This window comes from Carassius auratus, chromosome 17 (genome assembly GCF_003368295.1).
Source record: "Carassius auratus strain Wakin chromosome 17, ASM336829v1, whole genome shotgun sequence".
Lineage (NCBI taxonomy): Eukaryota > Metazoa > Chordata > Actinopteri > Cypriniformes > Cyprinidae > Carassius > Carassius auratus.
Window position 1 is genome coordinate 2,823,987 of NC_039259.1, and position 12,347 is coordinate 2,836,333.

The window sequence follows — 12,347 nt, forward strand, 5'->3', positions numbered from 1 at the left end:
ATTGATAACATCATTGAAAACCATATAATTACTGTGTTATTTAACAGTGTACTTAGCTTAGCAGGTGTTAGCAACAAACAGTTGGAGAATGCAAACCTAATTGTACAGTCATTGTTGTTTTTTAAAGAAAATAAGTTAAATAAGAAAATACCGCCTTTTAATGTGGAATGATTTCAGACATGAAACAGAGTATTGCATTTAGCATTGCTCCTATTATGGACTCTACTGTGGCATGAGTTCCCTTCCTCTAAGAATAGTACAGAAAATAAGAAAGAAATGTAGAAGTAAAGGTTATTTATTTATATTTTTATTGCACCATATAAAAATATGATTCTGTAAGTTAAAGGGGGCTCAGGTCTTCAGGGAGCGTCAGTCTCAGAGACAGTGGATGTCTGAGAAGCAGTATCTGGATAAGATCCATTGGCAGTTCAGAGTCAGTGGCCAACTGATATTCAAAGTCAGAGACAGAGACAGTGGAAGCTTCAGAGGTCGTGTCAGTGTCAGTGTCAGAGCCCGTGGCACCTTCCTTATATTCAAGGGCAGTCTTCGAGGCAGTGTCAGTCTCGGATGCACTGGAAGTAAAGAGGCAGTGTTGTCTTCGAGGCAGTGCCAGTCTGAGACGTACTGTATGTTTGAAATGAACTTTCAGTCTGAGATGTAGTGCCGGTCTGTGAGGCAGTCTCAATTTGAGAAGCAGACTTAATCGGAGAGGCAGTGTTAGTCTGACAGGCAGTGTCACTTTTAGTGGAAGTGTCATTCTCAGACGCAGGGCCAGTCTCATAGGGAGTGTCAGTCTCAGAGTTCGTTTGAGTCCGGTAGACAATGAAAGTCTTAGAGGCAGTGTCAGTCTCAAGGGCAGTGTTATCTCTGAGGCATTTTCAGTCTCAAGGACAATGTCGGTCTCAGGCATGCTGTACGTCTCAGGGACAAAAATGGTCTCAAGTGCAACGTCCATCACAGGGACAGTGTAAGTCTCAGGTGCGCTGTCTATTTCAGGAATGATGAAGGTCTCAGGTGGACTGTCCATCTCAGGGATGATGATGATCTCAGGCTCATTGTCCATCACAGGGACACTGTAAGTCTCAGGTGCACTGTCCATTTCAGGAATGATGAAGGTCTCACGTGAACTGTCCATCTCAGGTACAGTGTTAGTCTCAGGTGCACTCTGCGTCACAGGGAAAGTGTTAGTCTCTGGTGAACTGTACATCACAGGGACAGTGTTAGTCTCAGGTGCACTGTCCATCTCAGGGACGATGATTTTCTCAGGTGCACTGTCCATTTCAGGAATGATGAAGGTCTCATGTGAATGGTCCATCTCAGGTACAGTGTTAGTCTCAGGTGCACTGTACATTTTAGGGACGATGATTTTCTCAGGCGCATTGTCCATTTGAGGGACGACAATTGTCTCAGGAGCACTGTCCGTCACCGGGACAGTGTCAGCTGCAGAGGTAGTGGCAGTCTCAGATCCTGTGTCAAAAGAAGAAGAGGGTAGAAACTGTTACGTTTTTAGATCTACTTTATTGTTATCAGAATAATGGTTGATGTTATTAAAATGTTTAAACTTGTTTAATACTTATCTACTTAATACTTATATGTAATACTTCTCTATGCATATATAGATTTGTAAAAAATTACATTAACGAAATTTAGTGTGACCCTCAAGTTATTGTTTACTCTGTTATCTTGGCTACTTTGCCTTCAAATTTAAGCTGGCAAAAAGAAATGACAGTTAAATCATAAAGCTGACATCACTTCTTTGGATGGAAAACAACTTGATAATGTTACTGAAATATATATTTTTTTTTTTATCTGATATGGTCAACCTCAATATGTCCACTCTATTATGGAATATATATATATATATTTAAAAAGTAAGTAGAAAAAAAAATATATATATATATTTTCATTATTTTGTCCACATTGTTAGCAATAAATAAATAAATAAATAAACAATAATAATAATAATAATAATAATAATAATTCAGACAATCAAAGTTTTGGAGTATCGATAGTATAAAAAGTAAGCAAATTGCTTATAGAATTGTATCTGAAAACAAAACAATGATGAAATCATCACCAGATAAGCATATGTTTTTTTTTTGTTTTTGTTTTTTTTTACTGTTGTTAATGGGTTCCTAAAAGGGTGGAGATTTTTTTTTATCTCACATTTCAAACTGATTTTCATAAATGCTTAAATATTAATTATATATTTCAGTTTCTGATTTTCTACATTTTATGACACCAAAAGGCACCAGACACCAGGAATGACTCGTATGCTCAGATGTAGAGATGACACAATGTGCTTACCTTCTGTGAAAGGCCACTCCAGTTGTCTCTTGGTTGTCTTTCTGGTGATCTGTACTTGTTTGCTGTCCTCCTCTTTCACTGTTTTTGGTGATTTCTTTTTCACCCTGGTGGAGTACCACCATAACATCACCAGACTGGCAGTGATCAGCATGGTTTTGTTTTGGGGAACCAGCTGAATCTCCTGGAGTCTAGATAACTGGGCAAAATCTTGCAGACAGACTTATAAACTTAATATATTGGACTCTTGGATCAGTTCAATACTGAATTAAGAGTGCAATCAAACAGAGATAATATTTGTACATCAGAGCGAAACTTGCAGTTGAGCAGACCGAGTTGTAAAAGCAGATTCTGAACATTCTAATTCCGAACTGTGACGTCACAGATAGCGGTGTTCCAGGAGAGCGGCGGGATTTATTCAAAGCATTCTAGGCACGTGACTATGGTCGCATGAATAGATGTTAATGAATGAATCTATCTCCTTGTCAGTCTCTCTCGGTACGAGTGAGTTTTTCAGTCTTTTCTTCATCTTTTGCTCACCAATGGTGTAGTATGAGTTTTGTTGCTGTTTTTTTCCCTTTTTTTTTATCGTGAATGACTGTAGGGGTTTAATCTGTCTAAATATGCTGCAGCACCCCCTGTGTTTTTTTTTTTTTTGGGGGGGGGGGGGGGGGACTGTTTAACTGTTGGGGGTGAAATCGGCATCTATTCTACACTAAAAAGTGCGAGTACCTGGATTGTGATTGTGCTAGTCCAGTGGTTCCCAACCTTTTTCAACTCGCGGCCCACACAACCAAACACATATGTTTGCGCGGCCCACTTCAAAAAGATTAACTGACCCCGCTATTGTTGGGTTAATAACTTAGTACTCAGAAGCTAGATTTTAAACTATATTTATTGAATAAACTAGGGCTGTGCGATATGGACAAAAAAAAAAAAAAAAAAAAAAACTATCGCGATTTTTTGATCAATTTTGCAATTGTGCTTTTACAGTCATAAATGCATTCAGGATTAATTTGAAACATATTTCCAAAAGAAAACCAATCAGAGCTTTATCAAAAAGTTGTAACATCTCTAGAACAGACATAAGTCAAAATTATCACTATAGTGAAGATGTAAAAAAATGTATAGACTTGTGGCAAAAAAAATCCTGTATACAGGGACTTTTTTTTCTTTTTTGCCATGCATTGTTCATAGAGCTCATTAATTGTAGCGGTGCCTCAGGTGTTTGCAGTGTGTATACAGTATGTGTATGCGGTCAGCAGTGAGAGCGCATAAATATAACGCGAAAGCACTTTAAAATAATGCACGAGTGCGAATCTCTCTGTTCGCAGCAGATTTCCTTTGCTCTGTCACAAAACCAGTCGTGCTTGCTCAGATACACGCTGCTTTGCGAGGAGAGAGTGTGCACACTTAAAACGTGTCTCCTCTCACTTAAACTGCATCCTGTTCACTAACAAATTCACTCTATGCTCATGTGTTAGACATGAATTATTTCTAGCCTTTTACCGCAGTGAGAACGCTCTGATCCGTCAACATTGGCTCAGAAAAAAGGCGCATCACAGACGGTGTGTGAACCTGGAGTTAGGCATATGCGCACGCTCAAATCGTGATTTTAGGACGTTTTCTTTTAATCGCACAGCCCTAGAATGGACTGGAAATGAACAGAAAATAATTGGCGGCCCACCTGCAATACCACGGGGCCGCGGACCACAGGTTGAAAACCACTGTGCTAGTCAATATTACAAACGGCATCCGTTTATCTTCACATTCTGTAGAGTAACATTAGATGACGGCGTTTGTTATTATATTCCCTTTGACGCGATCGACATGGGTTCGAATCTGACTTTTGGCGAACTTTTAGTTTATTGAAATCCTGATTGTTTTATTATTTTCATAGTTTCTGTTGATGTAGCTGATGAGATTCATATAGTCAAGTGGAAAAGTGTGCAATTGTTACATTTTTGGGCTGAATTAAGAAATATGTGTACACATCATCAAAGACATCAGAGCCGTTCACAGAACTCATTTTTGTGACCACCCAGGGGGTACAGCCAGCGCACGGTGGGGTGTGTTCACACCTCTGGTAGTGACGGAGAAGAAACAAGGACTTCTAGTTGCTCTGATGGGTTTCAAAAGGGATGGGATAGTGCAAAAAAAAAAAAAAAAAAAAAAAAAACACAAGCATTCAGAGACTCCAAAATACTTGAAATACTTTTACAACTTTTATTTTTCAACCAGATTGTGTTTCATTTAAAAGGCAATGCATGAAAACACAAGTAAACAAGATCTGTTTGGTTTAAAGCTCGCTCACCACAACAAGGTACAGATCTACGAGCGAGAACACGAGAGACAACCATTTACTACCATTTGCAAACATTTTGTTAAACATGGAAGCTGACAGACATACAAACATCACAAGGACACGCACACATAAATAACATTAATAATAATCAAAAACACTTAATTAAAAACACAAACTTTTGATTTGTACAGGCCCAAGCCCAATAAAGAACAGGATTATCCAAAGACTCAGGTCACTAATCAACAAATAAAGTGTTTTCTTTGGCAAATTTTTGTTAAACCTGAAGCAGACAAAGACATACAAACAACACACGACAAAAACACAGATTATCCGAACATGAACAATCACTTAAGGGTTATGAAACTGATTGTGTTAGATCAGAACTGATTAAGGCTAAAATGATTGAGGTTAGATTGGCCTTGATATTGAACATAGGCCAGAACATGTTTGTACAAAAAAAAAAAAAGATACTACAAAGTGCATTTTAAGAGCAACATAAATAATAATAAAAAACAAACAAGAACATTCTAAAGTAAAACTGGAAAACATTCTAAAAAGCAACTGTCTAGGACACTCTCTGAAGAGGAGAACACCACAAAAATGTATCAACTGCATTGCTCGATACATACCGATGAATTTCACATGGCACAAACACAAGTTTTAGCAGCTCCACAGCATTCTACAAAGTCATTTCAGCATAATACTACTCTACCTGCAGCAGCCAACATCTCGGCATCGCTGGCTTAGTAGGGGTCCTGCTGAGAGAGGTCGGGCTTCGATTGCTCTTTCTGCAGAAAATAAAACACAACCATAGAATAATCTCATAAAATAATACTTTACTAATACCGGTTACTGCTTAACATCATTACTCAGGTCTAAAAGGTAACTGAGTTTATCTTACCTTCAACCTCCTGTCAAGGTGCCATGTGACAGGAGGGAACTCTCTGGCGTACGCTAGCAGTCGCTCCTTCTGCCACTTCAGCAGCTCGTTCTGCTCTCCCTGCTGGCAGTACTGGAACAGCAACCACACCAGCCAGCCGACATCGTTTTCTAGAAGCCACTTGAAGGTCTGACCGGCGTACTTCCCGAACACGATGACTAGCTGACCTTTCCACAGCTCACCCCTGGATCTCTTGGCCATCGCCTCTGCTGTCTTGGGATCCAGCCATGTAGGCCTCTGCCACAGACTTTGCTGCCTCTGTACACTGCAGCCTGGCCTCTCCTTGCTGGTGCAAAACGATGTTGGGGGTACTGGTGTTGCTGTTGATGGCTGACCAGCGATGATTTGGTGGTCAAGCTCTTCCTGCAGACATCATAGTCAAAGGTCTCCCTGGCGACAGCATGGATCTTCAGATGCCTCGTCAGGTTGGACTTTTCAATGAAAGTCTTGTGGCACACACTGCACCGATGTCTAGGCTTCTCCATGTTTCATCTGGTACAGTAAAACATGAATAAATGAGTAAAACTAAAAGCAGATGAGGGCTTAAATACATGTTTATAGACCCTGCAGCCCTCGTAAAAGTAGTAACCAAAAACAGCCCATTCATTCATCACTTGTTTTTAGCATGCAAATCGCGGTTGACATGTTTACACTTCTAAAGCATATTTACACATCGAATTTCAACTCCACACTGCTGTAAGACTATCTATATGGTCTTAAGAAGTGAGCGAGAGTGTCTGATCACGTTTTTAAAGAATTTCCAGAGATCGTCAGGTCATTACAGCGGCGATTGGTAGCTCATTCATTCATTTTCAATGCATTTAACGTTAGCATGCTAATCGCGATTGATATTCTAAAACACCTAAAGCATATTTAAGCTTTACATTTCGAGTCCACACAGTAGTAGCACATTCTTCAACGTCTCAACATGTAAAATCCATAGTCTGGTCGCATTTTAAACGCATTTCAGAGAGATAAAACCTAGCTATTTTAATGTAAACAAGCGGAGCTAGAAAGTTAGTGTCAGTACGGCGTTGACGAGATATTATCATGTAAAACCTTGAATATCAGCCAAATTATCCCAAAATATATGGAGTTTCATTCATTACTTAGCACATAATTATACCAAACGTACCTGATATTAAGAAAACAGTTTTTGGTATTTTTAAAACAGCTCATACAGCTAGATGACGTTTACCGATCCTCGCTCAATGATTGGTCTGTTGAGCACTGAGCTCTGCTCAGCATTGCTCAACCATTGGCTGATCGCTGCTCAACTCTGCTCAACCATTGGACGGCTGACGATCGCTTAGGTACTTGGAGGAGAATTCGCCTGAATACCAGGTGCTGTAAGCTTTTCCTTCAGCTAACACGCTTGTCGAAGGCTCAGCTTTCATTCTAGTTCCTTTCCACTTCTAAATGGATTTGTCTTTTTTGTGTGTTTTTTCCTTCTCTGTGCCATCTTTCTGTTCGCGGTGTGACAAAGGACAGCTCAGCCTCGTCATTCTTCCTTTCTCCTGCAGGAGGCGATAGACGGCCTTTTCTCTCTCTACTACAGACTCTAGAGCGGCGCGTGCTCTTTTGGAAATGACGCTTTATGTTTATGTGATTATAATCCCATAGGAGCTTCCCAAATTTGATTGTCATCCGAACCCCTTAGTGGTAAACTACACAGGAGATGTACCCTCTTATATATAAAGTAAATTTCCAATAAATCAACAAAAAACACATTCTCATGTTTCTCTGATGTTGGGTGTAATCAAATGATTTGCAAGTAAACTATTTAAATCATGTCATGTCTTTTTACAAATTTTAAAATTTTCATTACTTGGAAACAGGACAAGAGTTTTAAATCAGCTAAAAAAAAAAAAAAACTTTAACCTGTGAGCGATTATTTATTAATTTTAGGAAAATATAGGCATGTCCTTTCTGTTTTTAAATAATTAAATTCATCCCCATTTACTTTCACTCAAAGTGCCTCAGCAATATTGATTTGATTTATTCATGTTAATCTTATTCATTAATTATTATTTTTTATTAATTTAATTAAATTTAACCAGGTTTGAAATTTCTGTTCTTAACTAAATTCACCACAAATTACCTCAATTTAAAGTGCCTGACCACATTATTTATTTCATTTTATTTGGTTTGGTTTTATTTTAACCAGAAGACATTTCTGATTTTAAAGTTCAAAAACAGGCCTCCCTTTACTTCCACATAAAGTGCATCACAACATTGATTTTTGAATTTATTGATTAAATGTATATTTTTATCGTTACTTATTTCTTTAACTTAATTTAGTTCATATTAAACAGGCATGATATTTTTGTTTTTAAATCGTTTACAAATTCACCCTCTTTTACTCCCAATCAAAGTGCCTCACACATCAACATCGATGTTTACCTTTTAATTTATTTCTCTGATTCTCTGCGTCTGGCGCCGATACAGGATGGCTGCCTCCGTGACGAGCTCCGCATATGTTTTTGTGTTTTTGTTAGTTTGTCCTGTCTTTAGTTATATTCCTGCCATCAGTTTCACCAGGGAAGAACTGCTGAACATTCGGCAGAACACACCACAGGATATTTTACCGGATTTCAATTATTCAGACGTTTTACTGAACGTTGTTATCGGAGGAGCGGCGGCGCTGATCAAGCGCTTCAGGACGCGCAGACGGGGGAAGCGAGCGGGAGCGCTCGTCAGACTCAGGAAGCGCGGATTTCGAACGCCGTTGCCTAGCATCCATCTGGCAAATCTCCGCTCTCTACCCAACAAAACAGACGAACTCCTTCTGCTTTCTCGGACAAATAAGGATTTCACACACTCTGCTGCTCTGTGTTTCACGGAAACCTGGCTGAATGACACCATACCGGACAGCGCGCTCCATCTGCCGGGCTTTCAGCTGTTTAGAGCGGATCGTGACACAGAATCAACGGGGAAATCGCGTGGTGGCGGGACATGCTTTTACATCAATGAACGGTGGTGTACAGATGTAACTGTGTTAAAGAAGACGTGCTGCTCAAATCTCGAAACACTCTTCATTAACTGCAAGCCGTTCTATTCGCCGCGGGAGTTTCACTCGTTCATTCTGGTCAGTGTTTACATCCATCCTCAAGCGCACGTGAGCTCAGCTTTACAGAAACTCGCTGATCAGATTACAGAGACAGAACAACAACACCCGGACTCTGTTTTAATCATTCTCGGAGACTTTAATAAAGCCAATCTGTCCCGTGAACTGCCAAAATACAGACAGCATGTTACTTGTGCCACAAGAGACAGTAATATATTTAAACACTGTTACACCACAATAAAGGATGCATTTCACTCTGTTCCACGAGCAGCTTTGGGACGTTCTGATCACCTTCTGGTTCATCTAATACCGTCCTACAGGCAGAAACTAAAATCAGCTAAACCTGTATCAAGGACTGTAAAAAGATGGACTAATGAAGCAGAGCAGGATTTACAATCTTGTTTTGACCTCACTGATTGGAGTGTTTTTGAAGCTGCTGCCACCGATCTGGATGAACTCACAGAGACCGTAACATCATATATCAGTTTCTGTGAGGATATGTGTATTCCTACAAAGACTCAACTAATTTACAATAATGACAAACCGTGGTTCACTGCAAAACTCAGACAGCTCCGTCAGGCCAAAGAAGATGCTTACGTGAAGGGGGACAATGTCTTGTATAAACGGGCTAAATACACATTGGAAAAGGAGATCAAAGTGGCAAAGAGGAATTATTCTGAAAAAATAAGGACTCAGTTCACTTCCAACGACTCCGCATCAGTGTGGAAAAGTCTAAAGAAGATCACCAATTACAAGACACCACCCCCCAGCACTGTAGAGAATCAATGACTGGCAGACGATCTGAACGCGTTTTACTGCAGGTTTGAAAGAACACCCATCACCTGCCCTGAACGCCTCCCCACAAAAACATTCACACCCTTCACAACTCCTGCAACCAGCCCTGAATGCCTCTCCAAACTACCGTTCACACCATTAACAGCTCCTGCAACCCATCCTGAACACCTCTCCAATCAAGCACTCTCACCATTCTCACCTCCTGCATCCACCCTCTCCCCCACACCTGCAATTCAGATCAGCGAGGATGCGGTGCGCCAGGTCTTCTGGAAGCAGAAAAGGAAAAAAGCACCAGGCCCAGATTGTGTTACACCAGCCTGTCTGAAATCCTGTGCTGACCAGCTGGCCCCCATCTTCACACAGATCTTCAACAGATCGCTGGAGCTGTGCGAAGTCCCTTCATGCCTCAAACGTTCCACCATCATCCCCATCCCTAAGAAACCCAAAATTACAGGACTAAATGACTACAGGCCTGTGGCTCTAACGTCTGTAGTCATGAAGTCATTTGAAAAACTGGTGCTGGGCCACCTGAAGGACATCACTGGGCCCTTGCTGGATCCTCTTCAGTTTGCCTACAGAGCAAACAGGTCTGTGGACGATGCAGTAAACATTGGACTGCATTATGTTCTGCAACACCTAGACAGACCGGGGACTTATGTGAGGATCCTGTTTGTGGACTTCAGCTCGGCCTTCAACACGATCATCCCAAACCTCCTCCTGCCCAAACTAACTCAGCTCTCTGTGCCCACCTCCGTCTGTCAGTGGATCAACAGCTTCCTGACAGACAGGCAGCAGCTAGTGAGGCTGGGAAAATACACATCCAGCACCCGTACAATCAGCACCGGAGCTCCCCAGGGGTGCGTTCTCTCCCCACTGCTCTTCTCCCTGTACACCAACGATTGCACGTCTAAGGACCCCTCTGTCAAGCTCCTGAAGTTTGCAGATGACACCACACTCATCGGCCTCATTCAGGAGGGTGACGAGTCTGCTTACAGACAGGAGGTAAAAGAGCTGGCTGTCTGGTGCAGTCTCAACAACCTGGAGCTCAACACCCTCAAAACAGTGGAGATGATCGTGGACTTCAGGAGAAACCCCCCTGCACTCCCCCCACTCACCATCATGAACAGCCCTGTGACTGCAGTGGAGTCATTCAGGTTCCTGGGAACCACCATCTCTCAGGACCTGAAGTGGGACATTCACATTGACTCCATCGTAAAAAAGGCCCAGCAGAGGTTGTACTTTCTCCGCCAGCTGAGGAAGTTTAACCTGCCACAGGAGCTGCTGAAACAGTTCTACTCCACCATCATTGAATCCATCCTCTGCACTTCAGTAACTGTCTGGTTCAGCTCAGCTTCTAAATCTGACCTCAGAAGACTACAGAGGGTAGTTCGGACTGCTGAGCGAATCATCGGTTCAACCCTCCCATCTATTCAAGAACTGTACTTATCCAGAGTGAGAAAAAGAGCTGTCAAAATCACTCTGGACCCCTCACATCCAGCACACTCCCTCTTTGAACTGTTGCCATCTGGTCGACGCTACAGAGCACTGAGCGCTAGAACAACCAGACACAGGACAAGTTTCTTCCCTCAGGCAATCCATCTTATGAACAGCTTATAATAACGGCGGACACACACACTTTATTTATCTAACACACATACTTAGTATACACTTAAATTTTGCACACAATATATATGTACATACATAACTTCATTTTGTAATATACTTGCCTACAATTGTCATTTGTATATTGTTATTCACTATCTACTTATTTGTATTTTTTATTCTTTTATTATGTGTTTTATGTTCTGTCGCTGTCATTCTGTTGTACTGCGGAGCTTCTGTCACGAAAACAAATTCCTCGTATGTGTACATACCTGGCAATAAAGCTCATTCTGATTCTGATTCTGATTCTGATTTCTTAATTCATTAAGGAATGAATTAATTCATGTACATGTTTCACAAGCTCGCCATGCAGATAATAAAGTGAGACGAATAGTATGCGTATTTGGCGTACTGCCCAGGGAGAGGGATCCGAGCTCATCATTTGGATGGGTCGACGGTGAGGAGTTGATTATCTGTCCGTGATCCTCCACAAAATTTGTTAATAAAACATCGCTGCTCACTCCCCACTGATGGGGGATACAGACTTTATGCCTCTGGATAAGATTTGGCCCCTGGTGTCATGTAAAATTAGGGCACAGCGACAGTGATCCTCATTGCCCCAAACTGGCTGGATCAACCTTGGTGTTGGTAGCTCCTCGACAAATTCCTCTCGGGAGGGTCCTGCTGTCTCAAGAAAGAGGAACGATATAGCACCCCAGCCTGGAGACGTAGAGCCTTCATGTGTGGTTACTCTAGGGGTCCTAGAGGAGCTAAGCACCCTGCATTCCCTTGTGCTTGACACGCTCACTGAGTCTTGTGCACTTTCTACTAGGTGTCTGTACAGTTCTAATTGGGGAGTGTTTGTGAAATGGTGCTGTGATAGAGATATCGACCCTGCGAGCTATCCCATGTCAGAAGTAGCTAGATATCAGGAGTCTACCATCAACGTTAAAGTTTTAAGTATTTTTTGTGTGCGTCTCTCTGAGAGTGTGAACAAGGCACCCTGAAGTTGACCTTTCATTCTAATATTCGGAGGCAATTGCCACTCTTGCCGCATTATAAACTGCTTGTCAGTGTTTGCTTGCGATTTGCATGATTAACCACATTTGGCTAGTTTATTAAGCTGGCATTATTTCATAAGGTTTCAGAAATCACATTTAAAATATATATATATATATATATAAATTTCATTTTTGTATTTTTTAGTTTTTGTATTTATTAATATTTATGTATTTCAATATACTTCAACATTTTAATATACTGTTCAACTGAAAGTTTTTCTTTTGTTTCTTCAGTAAATAACACAACCTTTATTGTCATTTTCAGGCGCTGTT

General features: G+C 41.1%; 1 protein-coding gene across 1 annotated transcript; it reads right to left on the reverse strand.

Moving 5' to 3' along the window:
* Nucleotides 1-317: 317 nt before the first annotated feature.
* LOC113117878 (cardiomyopathy-associated protein 5-like) lies at nucleotides 318-2,918 on the reverse strand. The gene is made up of 2 exons (XM_026286794.1): nucleotides 2,308-2,918; nucleotides 318-1,467 (listed from the first exon to the last, which is right to left on the reverse strand). The coding sequence occupies exons 1-2, from the start codon at nucleotides 2,456-2,458 to the stop codon at nucleotides 341-343; spliced, it is 1,278 nt and encodes a 425-aa protein (XP_026142579.1). The 5' UTR covers nucleotides 2,459-2,918; the 3' UTR covers nucleotides 318-340.
* Nucleotides 2,919-12,347: the final 9,429 nt, after the last annotated feature.